Below are 21,306 nucleotides of genomic sequence, written 5' to 3' on the forward strand. Positions count from 1 at the left end.
GTTATATTTAAAATAATTGGCAAAATGTACATATTTAGTACATATTTAAAGTGTACAATCTGATGAATTTTGATATGTGTATATACTCATATAAACAGCATTTGAAATCACTCTACTCTGTTCCACCAATCTAGAAATACATATTATACCAAAACAATACTGTCTTGATTAACCTACCTTTAAAATAAGCCTTAATATCAGGTAGTGTTAAGTCTCTGAATTATGTTCTTTTTCAAAGTTGTCTCAGCTATTCTAGATTTTTTGCATCTCCATATATATTTTAGAATCAGTGTCTCAATTTCTATTTTGAAACAGCCTGCTGGTATTTTGATTGGGTCTGTGTTGAAGCTATGAATCAATTCCGGGAAAAATGACATCTTAACAATATTGAGTCTTCTGATTCATAAATAAAGTATATCTCTTCACTTATTTGGGTCTTCAATTTCTCTTAGCAATGTTTTGTAGTTTTTAGTGTATGAAAATAGTATTGTTTTTTTAAAAAAATACTTTATTTATTTTTGGCTGCGTTGGGTCTTCGTTGCTGCGCATGGGCTTTCTCTAGTTGCAGCGAGCGGGGGCTACGCTTTGTTGCGGTGTGTGGGCTTCTCACTGAGGTGGCTTCTCTTGTTGCGGAGCACAGGCTCTAGGCCTGCAGGGTTCAGTAGTTGTGGCTTGCAGGCTCTAGAGCACAGGCTCAGTAGTTGTGGCGCATGGGCTTAGCTGCTCCACGGCATGTGGGATCTTCCCGGACCAGGGCTCAAACCCATGTTCCCTGCATTAGCAGGCAGATTCTTTAACCACTGTGCCACCAGGGAAGTCCTACTGTATTGTTTTTAAATTCCAATTTCTGATTGTTAGTATACAGAAATACAATTGACTTTTACACAATGATTTTGCAACTCTGATAAATTCACTGGACCACATCTAGTACTATTCTGTAAATTCTTTAGAATTTCCTACATAGACAATCATGTTATCTGTGAATAAAGACAATCTTACTTCTTTTTTTCATCTGTATTCCTCTAATTTTGTTTTCTTGCCTTATTACATTGGCTAGAAGATCCACTGAAATGCTAAACAGAAATAAGAGCAGACATCATCTCCTTGTTCCCAATCTTAAAGAAGAACCAATCAATCAAGTCACTGTTAGATATATTAATTTCAAAGTTTTTCATAAATTCTTTATTAGATTGTAAAAGTTCTCTTCTATTTTTAAACTGCTGATACATACATATATATATGTATATACACATATATAGATAGATATATCTCTCTCTATATATATAGAGAGAGAGGGTGGGGGAGAGAGAGAGAGAAATTGAATGGAAGTATGGGTTCATCAAATGCTTTTTCTGCAGCAGTTTTTTCTTTTAACATGTTTTTCCTTTCTACCCTGTTAATATGCTGAGTTACAGATTAATTTTTGAATGTTAAACCAATTTAGCATATTTTGAATAAGCCCCATTTAGTCATGAAGTACCTTATTATTTTGTGTATTACTGAATTGGATATACTAAAAACTTGTTATGTATTTATGCAACCACCTATGAGGGATATAGGTCTGCAGTTTTCATTTCTTCCAATTTTTTTTCTAGTTTTGATACTAGTGTAATGAAGGCCTCATCGAAAGAGATTCCCTCCTCATCTATTTTCTAACAGTGTATAGAACTGGTGTTATTTCTTCCTTCATTTTGTAAAAGTCACCAGTGAACATATCTAGACCTGGGCTTTTCTTTGTGAAAAGGTTTATAATAATAAATTCAACTCTTTCAATGGATGCAGGGCTATTCCAGCTACCTATTTTTTCTTGACAGAGGTATGAAAGTTGATGTTCAAAGAATTTGTCCAAGTTGGACATGTACTAGCATAAATGTGTTCATAATATGCCCTATTGTCTTCTTACTATTTACAGGACTTGTAATGATAGCCCTCTCTCTCACATCTCATAATGTTAATTTGTGTTTTTACTATTTTTTAATTGAAGTATAGGTGATTTACAATATTAGTTTCAGGTGTGCAACAGTGATTCAATATTTTTATAGATTATACTGCATTTAAAGTTTATAAAATAGTGACTATATTTCCCTGTGCTGTACAATATATCCTTCTAGTCTTATTTATTTTATAGACAGTAGTTTCTACCTCCTTACTCCCCTACCCATATGGTAACCCCCTCTTCCCAATGGTAACCACTAGTTTATTCTCTATATCTGTGAGTCTCTTTCTGTTTGGTTATATTCATTGGTTTGTTTTATTTTTTAGATTCCACATACAAGTGATAGCATTACAGTATTTGTCTTTCTCTGTCTGATGTATTTCACTAAGCATAATACCCTCTCAGTCCGTCCGTGTTGTAAATGGCAGAATTTCATTCTTTCTCATGGCCGAGTAATACTCCATTACATAGATAGACAGATAGATAGATAGATAAAGAGATATATCTATGTATCACATCTTCTTTATCCATTCATCTGTTCATGGACACTTAGGTTGCTTCTATATCTTGGCTACTGTAAATTATGCTGCTATGAACATTGGGGTACATATATATTTTCAAATTACTGTTTTTGTTTTCTTCGAATATACACCCAGGAGTGGAATTGCTGAATCATATGGCAGTTCTCTTTACTTTTTTGAGGAATCTCCATCATATTTTCCATAGTAGCTGTACCAATTAACAATCCCACTAACAGTGTACTAGGATCCCCCTTTCCCCACAGCTCTGCCAACGTTTGTTACTTATATGCTTTTTTAAAAATTAATTTTTATTGGAGTATGGCTGCTTATAGACATTTTGATGATAGCCATTCTGACAAGTGTGAGGTGCTATCTCACTGGGGTTTGATTTGCATTTCTCTGATGATTAGAAATGTTGAGAAACTTTTCATGTGCCTTTGGCCATCTGTATATACATATATATATATATTTTTTGGCCATGCCGTGCAGCTTGCAAAATCTTAGTTCCCCGACCAAGGGTCAAACCTGGGCCCCGGCAGTGAGAGCACTGACTCCTAACCACTGGACTGCCAGGGAATTCCCTTCTGACCATTTTTAAATCAGGGTGGTTGTTTTTTTGATATTGAGTTGTGTGAACCATGTATATAGTTTGGATATTAACCCCTTATCGGTCATATCATTTGCAAATATTTTCTCCTGTTCAGGAGGTTGTCTTTTCATTTTGTCGATGCTTTCCTTTGGTGTAAAAAAAAATGTTTACATTTAATTAGGTCCCACTTATTTATTTTTGCTTTTATTTCTTTTGCCTTAGGAGACAGATCTAAGAAAATCTTCCTACATTTTATGTCAAAGAGTGTTCAGCCTATGTTTTCTTCCAGGAGTTTTATGGTTTTAGGTCTTACATTTAGGTCTTCAATACATTTTGAGTTTATTTTTGTATATGGTGTGAGAAAATGTTCTAATTTCATTCTTTTACAAGTAGCTTTCCAATTTTTCCAGCACTACTTATTAAATAGACTCTCTTTTCTCCAGTGTATATCATGCCTCCTTCATTGTAGGTTAATTAAACATAAGTATGTGGGTTTACTTGGGGGCTCTCTATTCTGTTCCATTGATCTGTGTCTGTTTTCATGCCAGTACCATGCTGTTTTGATGACTAAAGCTTTGTAGTACAGTCTGAAGTCAGAGAGTATTATACCTCTAGCTTTGTTCCTTTTTCTCAAGATTGGTTTGGCAATTCAGGGTCTTTTGTGGTTCCATATAAATTTTAGGATTATTTCTTCTAGTTCAGTGAAAAATGTCATGAGTATTTTGATAAGGATTGCATTAAATCTGTAGATTGCTTTCAGTAGTATGTATTTTAACAATATTAACTCTGCTAATCCATGAACCTGGAATATCTTTCCATTCCTTGGTATCATCTTCAACTTCCTTCATCAATGTTTTGTGGTTTTTAGAGTACTGGTCTTTACCTCCTTGGTTGAATTTATTCCTAGGTATTTTATTCTTTTTGATAAAATTTTAATTGGGGTTATTTTCTTGCATTCTCTTTCCAATAGTTCATAATTAGTGTACAGAGAAGCAATAGGTTTCTGTATATTAACCTTATATCCTGCAGCTTTACGGAATTCATTTATCAGTTCTAATAGATTTCTGGTGGAGACTTTAGCATTTTCTATATGCAGTATGATGTCATCTGTAAACAGTGACAGTTTTACTTCTTGCCTTCCAATTTGGATACCTCTTCCTTCTTTTTCTTGTCTGATTGCTGTGGCTAGGACTTCCAATATTATGTTAAATAGAGGTGGTGAGAGTGGGCATCCTTTGTCTTGTTCCTGATTTTAGAGGAAAAGCTTTCAGCTTTCCACCACTGAGTGTATTAGCTATAGGTTTGCTATAAATAGTCTTTATTATATTGAGGTATATTTCCTCTGTACCAACTTTGATGAGAGTTTTTAATCATGAATGGACGTTGAATTTTGTAAAATGCTTTTTTTGTTTGTCTACTGAGATGATCATGTGACTCCTTTTTTTTTTTTTTTTTTTTTGCAGTACGCGGGCCTCTCACTGTTGTGGCATCTCCCGTTGTGGAGCACAGGCTCCTGATGCGCAGGCTCAGCGGCCATGGCTCACGGGCCCAGCCGCTCCACGGCATGTGGGATCATCCTGGACCAGGGCACGAACCCGTGTCCCCTGCATTGGCAGGCGGACTCTCAACCACTGCGCCACCAGGGAAGCCCGATCATGTGACTCTTATCCTTCCTTTTGTTAATGTGGTGTATCACATTGATTGATCTGTGCATGCCTAGAATAAATCCCACTTGATCATGGTGTATGATCCTTTTTATATATTGTTGTATTCAGGTGCTAATATTTTGTTGAGGAGTTTTGCATCTATACTCATCAGAGATATTGGCCTGTAATTTTCTTCTTCTGTAGTGTCTTTTTCTGATTTTGGTATCAGGGTAATGGTAGCATCATAAAATAAATCTGGGAGTGTTTCCTCCTCTTCAGTTTTTTGGAAGAGTTGACAAGGACAGGTATTGCTCTTCTTTATATGTTTGGTAGAGTTCCCCTGTGAAACCGTCCAATCCTGGAATTTTGTTTACTGAGAGTTTGTTTTATTAGAAATCAAATTTTACTACTAGTGATCATCTGTTTGAATTGCCTATTTCTTCCTGATTCAGTCTGAAAGTTCTGTGTTTCTAGAAAATTGTCCATTTCTTCTAGAATGTCCAATTTGGCATATAACTGTTCATAGTATTCTCTTATTATTTTTTATATCTCTGTGGTGTTGCTTATTTCTCCTCTTTAATTTCTTATTTTGTTCATTTGGGTCTTCTTTCTTTTTCTCTTGATGACCTTGGCTAAAGGTTTAACAATTTTGTTTATCTTTTCAAAAGATAAACATTGGTTTCATTGAACTTTTCTATTGTTCTTTTGGTCTCTATTTTATTTACTTCCTCTCTGATCTTTATTATTTACTTTCTTCTGCTAACTTTGGGCTTTGTTCATTCTTCTAATTGCTTCAGATGGTAGTTCAGGTTGTTTGAGATTTTTGTTCTTTCTTGAGGAAGATCTATATCACTATAAACTTCCCTCTTAGAACTGCTTCTGCTGCATTCCATAGATTTTGGAAAGTTGTGTTTCCATTTTCATTTCCATTTTCATTCGTCTTGAGGTATTTTCTTATTTCCTCTTCCATTTCTTCATTGACACATTGGTTTTTTTAGTAGCATGCTGTTTGGTCATCATGTTTGTTCTTTTCCCATTCTTTCTGTAATTGATTTCTAGTTTCATAGTGTTGTGGTTAGAAAAAATGCATGACATTAATTTCTATCCCCTTAAAGTTGTTGAGACTTGTTTTGTGGCCTAGCATATGATCATTCCTGGACAACACTCCATGTGCACTTGAAGAGAATGTGTATTCTGGGTTTTTTTTGGATGGAATGTCCTGTAGATATCTATTAAGTCCAACTGGTCTAATGTGACATTTAAGACTACTGTTCCCTTATTGGTTTTCTGTCTGAAAGATCTAGTGATGCAAGTGGGGTGTTAAAGCCCCCCACTATTATTGTAATTTGTCCATTTCTCCTTTGAGGTCTGTTAGTATTTGCTTTATATACTTACATGCTCCTGTATTAAGTGCACATATGTTAATGAGTATTATATCCTCTTCTGGTATTGGTCCCTTTATTATTATATAATGCCCTTCTTTGTTTTCTATTATAGACTTTGTTTCAAAGACTGTTTTATCTGATTTGAGTATTGCTACCCCTGCTTTTTCGTCATTTGCATTTGTATGAAATACCTTTTTTTTTAAATTGAAGTATAGCTGATTTACAATGTTGTGTTAGTTTCTGGTGTTCAGCAAAGTGATTCAGTTATATTCTTTTTCATATTCTTTTCCGTTGTGATTTATTACAGGATACTGAATATAGTTCCCTGTGCTATATGGTAGGACCTCATTTATCCATTCTATATACAGTAATTTGTATCTGCTAATCCCAAACTCCTAATTTATCCCTCCCCCACCTTTCCCCTTTGGTAACCTAAGTTTGTTTGCTATATCTGTGAGTCTGTTTCTGTTTTGAAAATAAGTTCATTTGTATCATATTTTAGATTCCACATATAAGTGAAATCATATGGTATGTGTCTTTCTCTTTCTGACTTACTTCAACTTAGCATGATAATCTCTAGGTCCATCCATGTTGCTGCAAATGGCATTATTACATTCTTCTTTATGACTGAGTAATATTCCACTGTGTGTGTGTGTGTGTGTGTGTGTGTGTGTGTGTGTGTGTGTGTGTGTGTATGGCATATCTTCTTTACCCATTCATCTGTCAATGGACATTTAGGTTGCTTCCATGTCTTGACTATTGTAAATAGTGCTGCTCTGAACACTGAAGTGCATGTATCTTTTCAGATTAGTTTTCTCCGGATATATGCCCAGGAATGGGACTGCTGGATCATATGGCAACTCTATTTTTAGTTTTTTAAAGAACCTTCATACTGTTTTCCATAGTGGCTGCACGAATTTACATTCCCACCAACAGTGTAAGAAGGTTCCCTTTTCTCCACAAACTCTCCAGCATGTGTTATTTGTAGACTTTTTTTTTTTTTTCTGTACGTGGGCCTCTCACTGTTGTGGCCTCTCCCATTGCAGAGCACAGGCTCAGTGGCCATGGCTCACGGGCCCAGCCACTCCGCGGCATGTGGGATCTTCCTGGACTGGGGCACGAACCCATGTCCCCTGCATTGGCAGGCAGACTCTCAATCACTGTGCCACCAGGGAAGTCCTGTAGACTTTTTAATGGTGGCCATTCTGACCAGTGTGAGGTGATACCACATTGTAGTTTTGATGTGCATTTCTCTAATGTTGAACATCTTTTTGTACGAAATATCTTTTTCCATCCCCTTACTTTCAGTCTGTGTGTCTTTAGCTCTGATGTGAGTCTCTTGTAAGCAGCATATAGAAAGGTCTTGTTTTTTGTATCCAACAGCCACTCTATGTCTTCTGATTGGAGCATTTAATCCATTGACACTTAAAGTGATTATTGATAGATATGTACTTATTATTACCATTTTGTTAATTGTTTTCTGATTGCTTTTGTAGGTCTTTTTAGTTCTTTTCATCTTCTTTTAGTTTCTTCCCTTGTGTTTTAATGGTTTTTCTTTAGTGGTATGCATGTGTTCCTTTCTCTCTAGTTTTTGTATATCTATTGTAGGTTTTTGACTTGTGATTCCCATAGGCTTCATACGTGTTGATCTTTAACTATGTCCATTTGTTTTAAACAGGTAGTCCTTTAAGTGCAAACACATTCTAAAAAATCTACATTTTGTGTTTCTGATGTCATATTTTACAGCTTCATGTTTATCCCTTCACTGTTTACTTTACAGTTGATTCTATAATTTTTTGTCTTTTAATCTTTGTGCTTGTATATTTAAGTGGTTGATCCTCAGCCTTCACTATATATTTGCCTTTAATAGTGGATTTTTCCCTTCCTACAGATTTTTTACTTCTTGTTGTAGCCTTGTCTCTTCCACTTAGAAAAGACCTTTTAACATTTCTTTTAAGTAGGTTTAGTATTGATGGACTCATTGTTTTTGCTTCTCTGAGTTGTTTTTCTGTCAAGTCTAAATGATAATCTTGCTTGTAGAGTATCCTTGGTTGCAGGTTTTTCCCTTTCAGCACCTTAAATATATAATACCACTCCCTTCTGGCCTGCAAAGTATCTGCAGAAAAATCAGAATTCTAAAGGCCTTTAGAATCCTCTCTTTAACTTTTGCCATTTTAATTATGATATGTCTTGGTGTGGGTCTGTTTGGGTTCTTCTTGTTTGGGACCCTCTGTGCTTCCTGTGCCTGGATATGTTTCCTTCTTCAGGTTCAGGAAGTTTTCAGCCATACTTTTATCAAATACATTTTGACCCCTTTCTCTTCTCCTGGTATCCCTATAATATGAATGTTGGTAAGCTTGATATTGTCCTAGAGGTCCCTAAAAGTGTTCTCTTTAAAATTTTGTTTTTCTTTTACTGTTCTGGTTGGGGAATTTCCATTATTCTATATTCCAAATCACTTATGCATTCTTCTACATCACCTACTCTGCTGTTAATTCCTTCTAGTGTGTTTTTCATTTCAGCTATAGTATTCTTCAGTTCTGATTCTTTTAAATATTTTCTAGTTCCTTGTTAAAATTCTTACTGTGTTCATCTATTATTTTCCCTAATTCAGTTAGCATTCTTATTACTAATGCTTTGAACTGTTGATCTGGTAAATTATTTATTTGTTTCATTAGCTGTTTTTTCAGGAGTTTTCTCTCGTTCTTTCAAATGAAACAAATTCCTCTGTCTTCTCATTCTGCTTAACTTTCTCTGTGTCTATGAAATTAGGTGGCACAGTTATCTATTCTGGTCTTGAAGGGCTGTCCTTGTATGAGTGTCCTTATACAGTGCACATGCCAACTGGCTTTGGTGGGAGTGCTGCATCTGACACAAGCACAAACCGTCTCTTCTCCCAGGGTGTGCTGGCAGCTATCACCCTGGTACAAAGTGGGGTTGGAGGTGGAGTGGCTAGGAAGAGAGCCAGGTGTGGGATGGGGCTTCTCCTCTGCTTGGTGGCCATCAACACCCTATTTGGGGTGCAGTGAGGCCCCAGGTTGCTGGAGCAGAATCCCTGAAGGTCAGGTCCAAGCTGTCTCAGTTCCCTCTAAGTGTGTGATCTCCCACTCCCAGCACCAGTTCCCTTGCTCCAGAGGGGAGCAGTAGTAGAGCAAGAAGGGCTGAAGTGGGTGCTCAGCATGCACTGCAATGCAGGCTATGGCAGTCCTGGTCCCAGTCAGAGTCCTAGAGTGCTTCAGATGCACTGCCTCCATAAACACCAGCAATGGCTGCCCCTACCCCATTCAGATGCCTTTCTGGGTCCACGTTGGCTCTGTCCCTCACAACCATGCACTCCCCTTGGCTGCAGCAGCCCTTGCCCTAGTGTGGAACTGTGTCATGGAGCAACTGGGGATGGAAAGGGCACTCAGCTCAAGCTGGGGTGCATGCTGCAGTGGTTATGGGAAACCAGCCAGAGTTCTATGCAGCTTTAATCTCCTTCCTCCACCTTTTTTCAGGAGTAGCAAGTGTTTGCATGCACTTCATAATCAGAGTCTTACAGCCCTCCTGTTAGTCCCACTGGTTTTCAAACCAGCTACGGTGCTCATCTTCTCAGTGTCAGACCTCAAGGCTAGGGTGCCCAATATGTGGCTGAACAGCTCTCTCTCCAGGGAGGATCTCTGAGCCTATGTAATCCCCCTCCTTTTCTGTGCCTCCTTCTAGGGACACAGGTTGACCTGATCACTTCTCTTCCCTTCCTACCCGATTTTGTGCATCTGTCTTAGAGCCCTGGTTGTACAAGAATCTTTAGGCCAGTTTCCAGTTAGTTTTCAGTGAGAATTGCTCCACATGTTGATGCATTGGTGATGTGTTTGTTGGGGGGGATGGGCAGTGAGCTCCATGTCCTCCTACTCTGCCCCTTTCTTGTACCCTGTGTGTTACAGCTATTTATCTAATCAATCTGATTAGAAATTTGATTTTACTGATCTCAAGAACTTTTAGTTTCATTTTTTAAATTGTTTCTCTGCCTTCTTTTTTTTTTTTGCGGTATGCAGGCCTCTCACTGTCGTGGCCTCTCCTGTTGTGGAGCACAGGCTCCAGACGCGCAGGCTCAGTGGCCGTGGCCCACGGGCCCAGCCGCTCCGCAGCATGTGGGATCCTCCCGGACCAGGGCACAAACCCGCGTCCCCTGCATCGGCAGGCAGACCCTCAACCACTGCCACCAGGGAAGCCCTCTGCCTTCTATTTTGTGAATTGCTGGTCTTTATTATTTCCTTTCTTCTGTTTGCTTTGTGTTTCATTTGCTCTTCTTTTTCTAATTTCCTAAGGTAGAAGAGTAGGTCAATGATTTGAGATGTCTTTTTTCTCTAATATAGAAGTTTAATGCTATCAATTTCTTTCTAATCACTGCTTTAGCTGCATCCCACAAATTCTGATATGCCATGCTTTCATTTTCAGTCAGCTCAAAATATTTTCTAATTTTTCTTTAGGTTTCTTCTTTGACCCATTGGTTATTGAGAAGTGTGTATTTTATTCAAGTTTTCTATATCCTTGATGATTTTCTGTCTACTTCGTCTATCAATTATTGATACGGGGGTTACTGAAATCTCGTAATATCCTTGTGACTTCATCCTTGTAGTTCTATTTATCTATATTTGTCCTTATATTTCTAACAGTTCTTGCTTCATGCATTTTGAAGCACTGTTATTAGATGCACAAATGTTTAGGACTGTTGTACACTTTTGATGAACTGATCCCTTTATAGTTATGAAATGTGCCTCCTTATCCTTGGTAATATTGTTTATTCTGAAATACACTTTGATATTACTCTATCCACTCAAGCTTTCTTTTGATTAGTATTACTGTAGTATATCTTTTCCCATCCATTTACTTTTAAACGATCTGTATCCTCATATTCCAAGTGGTTTTCTTATTCACAGCATATAGCTGAATTTTTCTTGTTTATCAATCTAACAATTTCTCCTCTTTAATTGAGGGTGCTTAGGTCATTTATAATTAATGTGATTATTGATATGGCTGGATTTAAATCTAGCATCTTGCCACTTATATCCTATTTGTTATATCTCCTCTTTGTTCTCCTTTTCTTCTTTTTCAGCCTTCTTTATATAATTCCAGTTTATTTTTGTTGGCTTATTAGCTATACCTCTCCATTTAAATTTTTCTAGTGGTTGCTTTTAGATTTTTATTCTACATCTTTACTTATCAATCTACTTTCAAGTAATATTATGCCACATCTCATGTCATATAGAAACTTTACATCTGTATACTTCTATTTCCCCTTTCCTGGAAATACCCTTTGTTTCTATGTAAGTTATAAACTCCACAAAACACTGTTGTTAGTTTTGCTTTAAACAATTATCTTTTAAAGAGTTTTAATATTTACCTATATATTTAACCATTTCTGCTGCTCTTCATTACTTTGTGTGGTTCCAGATTTCCATTATTTGGTATTCTCCATGAAGGACTTCCTTTAACATTTCTTGTGGAATAGGTGGCTGGTAATACATTCTTTTAGCTCTTATATTTCTGAAAAAGCATTGTGCTTTTCATTTTTGAAACATATTTTTACTGGGTATAAAATATAGGTTAACAGGTTATCTATTTCAGTATACTTTAAAGATTTTGTACACTGTCTTGCGGATTGAACTGTTTTGATGAGAAGTCTGCTGTCATTCTTATACTCATTCCTCAGTATATAATGTGGATTTTTTTCTCTAGCTGCTTTTAAGATTCTTCTCTTTACCTCTGGGGTTAAGCAATTTGATTATGATGATTATAATGTTCCTTAATGTAGTTTCCATCCTGTTTCCTGCAGCTGGAGTTCATTGAGCTTTTTGAATCTATGTGATTATACTTCTCATTAAATTTATAATTTTTTTTTTTTTTTTTTTTTTTTGCAGTACATGGGCCTCTCACTGCCGTGTCCCCACCCATTGTGGAGCACAGGCTCTGGACGTGCAGGCTCAGTGGCCATAGCTCACAGGCCTAGCCACTCTGCCGCATGTGGGATCTTCCTGGACTGGGGCACAAACCCGTGGTCCCCTGCATTGGCAGGTGGACTCTCAACCACTGCGCCACCAGGGAAGCCCCTAAATTTATAAAATTTTTGATCACTGATTCTTCAAATATCTTTTCTGTCAACCCACTTCTCTCCTTTGGGGACTTCAATTACAGAGTTAGGCCATCCAACACTTCCCACATCTCAATCATGTGCTGTTCATTTAATTTTTCAGCCTTTTCTCTTTGTGTTTCGTTTTGGATAGTTCTATTGCTGTTTAAAGTTTATTAAATTTTTTCAGCAGTGTCTGATCTGCCATTAATCTCATCCAGTGTATTTTTCATCTCATTGTCATTTTTGCTTCTTGAAGCTTGATTTGGGTCTTTTTTATATTTTCTGTGTCTCTCCTTAACAGGTATGTGCCTTGATCTTGTTGAAGCTTTATTTTAAGCTTGTTAGGTAGGATCAGAGCAGCCTAAATTTATGGATAACTTCGATCCTTAGGAATTATTTGTCCCTTTCTTACTCTAGCTCATAAGAATACAAATTATTCCTGGACCTTTGAGAAATGTTCTCCCTGCTCCTTTCCAGTGTTTTTGTCACATACGTGCACTGATTAGTAATCAGCTGAAGACACAATAGGAGCCTCCTGCAGGTCTCCAGAGTTCTTTTATTTCCATAATCTGTCTTGTAAATTCTAGCCATCATGCCCTCCCTACACTGTCTTCAATGCAGGGAGACCTCTAGGCTCAGTTTAGGTTCCCCCACTAACTGCACTATGGCCTGGAAACTCCAGACAGTAAAGTAGGGTAATCATAGGGCTCACGTTCTCTGCCCCATTGTCCTTTGTATTTTCCCCCCACATATTTTGTCTTGATGTTTAGCTATTTACAGTGGACTGCTCTGTTAGTGTGCTAGTGCTGCTATAAGAAAGTACTACAAACTGGTGCCTTAAACAATAGAAATTTATTGTCTCACAATTCTGGAGGCTAGAAGTCCAAAATTAAGATGTCAGCAGAGCTGGTTCCATTTGAGGGCTGTAAAAGGAAAGATTTGTTCCAGACCTCTCTCCTTGACTTGCAGAGTCAAGTACTTGACTTGACTTCCATCTTCTCCCTATGTCTCCCTATGTCTCCCTATGTCTCTCTTCATATCACCTTCTCTTTATGCATATGTATGTCCAAATTTCCCCTTCTTGTAAGTCATACTAGATTAGGGCTTTACCTCTGCAAAAACCCTATAAGCAGCCCTACAATCAGATGTAATCATTAAACTGATGTCTATGAAAATCGGTTTAGTATAGTGTTTAAGAGTAGAATTAGAGTGTCTGGGTTTGGAATTAGAGTGTCTGGGTTTGATTCTAGCTCCAACACTTGCTCGCTCTGTGCCTTAATTTCCTCATCTGTAAAAAGGTAATTACCGTACTCATTTCACAGAAATAGTGTGAAGATACATAGATGCTTAGAATAGTACCTGATATATAATATACCCTCAATAGATGTTAGTTAACACAATGATCAAAATAATCTCATCAGGGGCTTCCCTGGTGGCGCAGTGCTTGAGAGTCCGCCTGCCGATGCGGGAGACGCGGGTTCGTGCCCCGTTTCGGGAGGATCCCGCATGCCGCGGAGCGGCTGGGCCCGTGAGCCATGGCCGCTGAGCCTGCGCGTCCGGAGCCTGTGCTCCGCAAATGGGAGAGGCCACAACAGTGAGAGGCCCGCATAACGCAAGAAAAAAAAAATAATAATAATAATCTCATCATAAGAACATGAGTAGCGTTACCTAGACCAACAGAGTTCTTGCATGGCCTTGATGAAGGAGATTAGAAAATTTATATACAATGACTACTTCATTTGTTAAAATTACTACTTCAGAAATATTATCTTCTAGCTTTCTAAGCTTAAAGTCTTTCCTTATATGGAAAAAAATGTTGCCTGCCATTTCAGTAAACAAAGAATGTTGTCTGCCATTCTGGTAAACAACAAATGTTGCTTATCATCAAGTCATCAGCCACTGCACCTGCCACCAACAGTGCACCCTTAGGGTAAATCAGGATGGAGAAAAACAGGATACTGGCCCTAGAGAGTTAAGATACCTGTCTAAGGAATAATTTCAGTGAGCCCTGACTCTTGCATTTTCCCATAAATAGAAAAGCACTAAAATCATTAACTTGAGATGTCTGGTTTTTTTATAATTAGCAGTACTCTTTTAATGTTCAACTACATGTTTTGTTTTGTTTTTTCCCAGCAAAAACTCCTATATATCCTGGCTCCTCCCTTACCTCTTTGGAACAGCTCCTCAGAGCTAGCTGAGAGGCTGTATCCTGGGCTATAGTCCTCAATAAGGCCACTGTATAAAACATAATTCTCAACTTTTACGCTGTGTTTTCTTTTTTTTTTCAGTTGACACTTAGAGGCCTCCTCTCTCCACATTTTACATATAGCTGCCAAAACTCAGGTTTCTAAAATTCTACTTTGGTTAATTCACTTTTCTGCTTTAGAACCTATAAAATCTCTACAAATTATCATATTAGAGTCTAGACTCCTTTGTGTGGTTTCTGAAAGCCTCTGAATATCCAGCAGTCTCTTTGTACAACTTCATTTCCCAGTTGCCTTTAGCCTCTTCTTCACTAGGCAGGTTGATATCTCCCATCCTCCCTACCAGACATGCCCATTCCTGGTGCTTTCCTGCCTTTTGTTTAGGCTGGTATCTATCCCTCTTTTCACTTATTTTCCACCCTTCACTTTATAGTGCCTATACATCCTTCACTGTCCATTTCAAATCTTTCCTTCATTTACATTTACATGAATGTTTATAAACATCTACATGGAATGTGCTTCTCTGGCTGTTAGGGATTCAGGCTCATTTAGACATAAAGCAAATTCCTGACTGCTTCATTTATCAGAGCTCTCCCTTCTCTGAATCTTTAATAAACTTCCAATAAGTTTCAGTACTTATTCCCACATTACTTTATCTTTTAGTTCTTTCTATATTATTTATATATCTATATTTTGTTTTTACATTTTATATTGTTTATATTTTATTTCTGTTTCATTCAATATATATTTCTTGTGCAATTACTCTATACTAGATAGACTGCTAATGATACAGTGGTAAACAAGACAGACACAGTCCCTCATGGAACTAAAAGTCTAGTACAGAAAATAGACACTGAATAAGGAATTACAAATATAGTGAGTATTACACATAGAATGTGTTATTAAATGAAAGCCTATCTGAAATAAATATGTGGATAAATGAAAGCCTATCTGAGAAAATGCCATTTAAACTGAAACCTGAAAATTGAGTATGGGTTATGCAAATGAAGAGTAGGGGAAGTGCAACAATTAGAAAATAGCTTGTGCAAAGGCTATAAACAAAAGAAAACATAGTTCAGGGAGTGATAAGAAAAACTAAAGGTACAAATAAAGAAAAATGAATGAGAGGAAAAGTGGAATATTGTGGTGATTAAATGAAATAATATATAAGAAATTACTTTTTCAACTATTAGACACAAGACAATTCAACTGCCTAAGATCATGAGAAATAAAATTACACTGAGTTAAAACAAAAATTGAATTAGAAGGGAAGTCAGTCTGCTATATCAAGTAAGAAAAATAAGTGATATAATTGGTAAACTTTATTGAAAATTAAATGTAATAAATGACAAGAAATACAGTTACTGTTTTTGAATAAAGATTTCTGAACCTGCACAACCATAAATGTAGGAGGCAGAATTCAGATAAAGACAGATAATATGAATGGCAGTTGTTGTCATGAATGTCCTCAGTCAAGTACTGAAATAATTATGGGGGCCTCAAAGCTTTTACAAATATACTTGTATAAACAGATCTAATTACCAAACACAAAGTACCATCTTGCAAACACCAAGGATAGCAAATGTATGTTATCCACTTGGAGCTGACATCTGATCATCTCACTTCTGGACAATAAGCTCCCAGAAGGCAGGCAAAATGTCTGATTCATCTTTGTATCATATCACGGAATATATTTAATAGACGTTTGTGAAATAGATAATAACACTTCAAATATGGGAAATAAAACAAGTTTTCAAAGCATAGCCTCCTTTAAAAACTATTTAGGGCATAAATTACATAAAAATAGTTCTCTTTAAAGATTTGACTCTAGTTTAGCATGGTTCCAAGGTAGGACTATCTAATAGCTAATTGTATCCCAGGAAAAATTAAGCACACATTCTAACTACTATTTTCTAGTGTCCTAAAAAAAGCCATCAGACAGAAAGCCACAGGGTAAATGTTTTCTTCAGATAGGTCATTCCCACATAATAATACTGAGCCCTGAGCTTAAAAGTCCAGTAAGACATTTCTGTGATTTTAAGCGTATATCAAGTATAAAATGTTTATTGAATGTACAAATGAGTAAGTGAATAAATGGCTGAATGAGAAAGGAAAAAAGAAAGGAAGAAAAGGAAGAAAGAGAAGGAGGGAAGAAGTTATTTTATACCAAGATATGGTGGAAGAAGTAACTGTGGAGTTATCACCCTGTCTAATAAAACAAGAAATTTTAACATTATATCAAACTAATTTTTAAATTTTCTATTTCAAATCACAATGATTACTATCCAACACTTTAGAACCCATTTTAAGAAATCTTTAAATTCAAGTACTACTTCACATGGCAGATAGGCAAGAACAGTTATTACATAATTCTGTCATGTGTAGTATGCACAATTTCATTTTAGTTACAAAATACAGCTTTAATTCAAAATGCAATCAGTTGCTTTCAAAAACTTATTTAAAAATAACTTCGGGACTTATAGGTGAGCTGTGATTAAACATTAAGTATAGTTAAAAGTAATATATACTTATAGAAAGAGGGAAAAATAAAAGATCCCACCACTAATAAATATTATAAAGTTAATTTTATACCTCAAAAAGCCAATCTGTCACTGATTGTCAGCATCAAAAGGTCAAAACACAACACATGACACAAGCAAAGACTACATAAATCACGAATTCAACATTTTGTCTTTCCGTTATGGAATTCCCTATCACTGATCTAAGTCATATAATATTATGAACTGATTTCACTGTCGATTAACTAAAAATTTACATGTAGTCATGTATTTCTCATCTTCATTTATGATATTCAATTATGAAAAATTCATGGGAAATCTTACCTCATTGTATCTGTTGCTGGGAATTTTGATGCTGGTTTTCCGAACTTCCATATCAACCACCAAACCTTGAACTACTGGCAATGTATACTGGTAATTTCTAAAGTCCTGGGCAAAACCAGATTGAAGTGGAAGAAAGAATTCATCAATGGCAGGATTTAATTTATAGTAATAAAATTAGCATAAATAAAAAGAATGTCAAAATTAAAAGATCTCATTCATTTAAATAATAAGAAAATGTATAATGAAAGCCCCATTGTGTATATTCTACTCTCTGATTAGTCTGTAAACTCTTACAAAGAAGCAGACTAAAAAGTTTCATATACCCTTTATATACAATATTAAACAAATATTTGAATGTTTATCCCTGCTTTGTCACCACCTAACATTTTCTGTATTTATTTAACTATCTCCTCCCTCTAAGGTAAGCTCCAAAAGGGTAGGGATGCTCACTTGTTTTGTTCTTGTTATATCCCAAATGCCTGGAACATCCTGGGGACTAAATGAATACCTGTAGAGTAAAACATGCATGCATATATACTCCACATCTAGTGTGGCTGAAGCAAAATGAGCAAGAATGGTAGGAGTTGAGGTCAAAGTGATAGCACGCAGATAGATTTCATAGGGTCTGGTAGGTCACCACAAGGACCTTTGCCTTAACTTTGAGAAGGCTTTTGACCTATTTTGACGGATCTCTCTGACTTTCTCTGTAAAGAATAGATGGAAAGGGAACAAGAACAGAAGAAAGGATATCAGATAAGCATAATAAAAATAATCCAGGCAAAAGACAGTGATAACTTGAACTAAGATGTTAACAGTTCAAAAGATGGTGAGAAGTTATCAAACTCTAGATATATTTTGAAGGGAAAAAGGACAATATTTGCCCTTAGGTTGGATGTGGAATGTGGAAAAAAAAGATGATTCTGAATTTCATGGCCTGGGCAAGTTGAAGACAGGAACTGCCATTTACTGAGATGTAGAATATGATGGGAAGGGGAAGTCAGAAGACTGCAGGAGAAGAACCAAGAAAGAATGGTGTCCTGGAGGGTAAGAAAAGAAAATGTGTAGATATTAGTAAGTTGCTGGATGGACCTGTGTGAAAATTATCTTCTGATTGCTTCTATTCACTCAGGGAAATTGGGCTAAGCCATCAGCTGAAACTGAGGAAAGGAGAGGAGGCACTGGAAATTTTAGAAGAGATCACATGCAAATAGTCATCTAGGGGAGTAGGAATGTATTATGGACCAGGAAGGATTGCCAGGTAGGTCCAAGAGCTTCCTTAATGGTATTGGTCATGAATCTAAAATGAGACTGGTGAGTATGCTACTCTTTTTGTCTTCACTCATATTTAAGCTTGGATGTAAGTTAAGAATGAAGGAAGAATTAGATCCAACCAGGTATAATCAACTGACTTTTGATAAAGGTGCAAAGGCAAGTAAATGACAAATGATACTGAAATGACTGGACATACAAGTGGGAAAAAAAAGAACTTCAAACAATGCCTAACAATCATAAAGATTAACTAAAAATGGATCACTGACCTAAATATAAAACATAAAACTACAAACTCTTTAGAAGAAAACATGGAGGAAAATGTTTGTGATATAAGTTTCAGTCAATAAGTTCTTAGATATGATATAAAAAGAACACTCCATAAAAAAATTAATAAACTGGACTTCAACAAAATTAACAACTTTTGTTCTGTGAAAGACACTGTTAAGAGAATGAAAAGATAAATTACAGACTGGGAGAAAATATTTTTAAATGATACAAATCTACCAAAGGACTTACATTCAGAATAGATGAAATACTCTCAAAACTCAACAATAAGAAAACAACAACCATATTTTTAAAATATGAACAGTTGAAAAAATCTGAACATTCACTAAAGATATAAAGAAGACAAAATAAGCAAATGAAAGATGCTCTAAATCATTCATCACAGGATATATACAAATTAAAATCACAAAAATTAAAACCACTAGACTCCTATTAGAATGGCAAAAATTAAAAACCAAAAAGGAGAAATAATGAGTACTGGCCAAAAAAAAAGGATCCTTATACCTGATGAATGCAAAATACTGCAGGCATTTTAGAAAACAATTTCAGTTCCTTATAATGTTAAACATACAATATGGCTCAACTATCCCACTCCCAGAGAAATGAAAACTAAATATTCACACAAAACTAAATACATGGATATTTATAGCAGCTTTATTCCCAGTCGCCGGAAACTAGAAACCCAGATGTGCATCAACAGGTGAATGAATAAACTGTAGTTCATACATACAATACAACACTACTCAGCAATAAAAATGAATGACCTATTGATACTGAAGGGTACCAGAATATACTACCCCTAAATATACCTCTTGTTAATCAGTCTTTGGCCAGTCTAATTTAAAGGGCCCCAGCTGAAGAACCTGAGATGAGCAGAAGAAAAAGATTTTATTTCCTTCCCAACAATACATATAACAACACAGATTAATCTCAAATGCATTATGATAAGTAAAAGAAGCCAGATTAAGAAGGCTACATGCTGTATAATTTCCATTATAGGACAGTCTGAATAAACTAAAACTATAGGGACAAAGGATCAATGGTTGCCAGACATTACAGGTGCACCAGCAAATTTTCTGGTGATGGAACTGTTTTGTATCTTGATTGTGACAGTGGTAGTAACATAACTGTATACATTGTCAAAACTCTTGGAATGTACTCCAAAAAAGGTGGATTTTACCATACATAAATTGAAAAAAATAATTTTAAACAAAGAGGTAGATTTAATCAGGGTTTACATTTTGCCAGGCTACCACAACACAGGGTAAAAGCGAAAAAAGAACTAGAATTATGTAAAAAAGTGATTTTAATGATGAAACCATGGAATCTTAATGTAGATAAACAGAAAAGCCGGAGGAGTGAGAAACAGTGAAAAGGTGTTGAAATCAATAGGTTGTAAATCCTGGTAAACTAGGGAGAAAGTGATGATGTAGAGTGAGATGCTTCAGTAGATAATCCAATAAATATTTGTAAAAATGAATTGAGATAGGCCATAAAAACCTTAGGCTGCTGTTGCTTGATTACAGGATAAATATCTCCTTTTCATTCCAAAACAGATTACAATCTGAAAGAAAAACTATCTTGTCAAAAATGTGACTAAAAACTAAAGTTACCAAGGAGGGACAAAGGGATGGGGGTTGGAATAGAAGAATAGAGAGAGAGATCTTATAGATTAAAATATAATTTAAAAAATTTCACTTCTGGCCAAGATGGAGAAAAGGGGACTGGATTTAGCCTTCTGCCTTAAATGACAAAAATTCACACAAAACACATGGAACAATGATTTCCAAGACACCAAATTTCAGACAACAAAGGACAGTGGTCCTTGAGAGACAGGAAACAAACAAGATGAGCTCTATGACTGCCCAGGTTATGCTTTAGGAGAGTTTCCAGGCTCAGATGCAGGAAGCGGGAACCCAGGCAGAGGCTGGCAGACTTCCTGAGTTGAGGAGACAAAACTGAAAATCGAGAAAAAAATCAAGGTAGTTACAGTTCACAGGACAGAGAGGAGAAAACTGCAGAGACAGAACTCCAAAGGTTCACAGAGGGTCCCATCAGAATAGCAGTGTTCTGATTAGCAAATGTGTGTGAGGAAACTTCTTGAGCATTATCTGTTACACAGGTCTGGGAATAGTGCCTAGTCCCAAAACCCAGATAGGAAAAGCTCGTAATTCATGGGCACTGGGTAAAGTATTACTGTATAATAAAGAATTTGGCTGACCTCTGCCCCTGGTTCCTGGGAGGTAACCTCTAAACCCATGGAATTTCCTGAGTGATATGAGTGCCTTTGTTATTCCTGGCAGACTCTGAGAGTCTATGTCAGTTTGATGACACTGATGCTAAAAGGATAACTCGGGGTGGCGGCTGGCCATTTCAGAAACATCAACCATGTGATGAGAGGCTGGGGCTCTGAGGCACGTGATATCAGCCTGACTTCTGCCGAGTGCCGACACGGGGCTGGAGACTGAGTTCAATCACACAGCCGGTGATTCAATCAATCAGGCCTTGTAGGG

At 36.6% G+C, this 21,306-nt stretch overlaps 1 protein-coding gene across 1 annotated transcript in view; it reads right to left on the minus strand.

Moving 5' to 3' along the window:
• The window catches only part of ZFYVE9 (zinc finger FYVE-type containing 9), a 132,984-nt gene that overhangs the window by 23,705 nt on the left and 87,973 nt on the right, over positions 1 to 21,306 (minus strand). Inside the window, exon 11 of the mRNA XM_007459612.1 lies at positions 17,237 to 17,341. Coding sequence (XP_007459674.1) covers positions 17,237 to 17,341 — 105 coding nt within the window. The remainder of the gene's footprint in view (positions 1 to 17,236; positions 17,342 to 21,306) is intronic.

Source organism: Lipotes vexillifer, unplaced genomic scaffold (assembly GCF_000442215.2).
Source record: "Lipotes vexillifer unplaced genomic scaffold, Lipotes_vexillifer_v1.1 scaffold525, whole genome shotgun sequence".
NCBI lineage: Eukaryota > Metazoa > Chordata > Mammalia > Artiodactyla > Lipotidae > Lipotes > Lipotes vexillifer.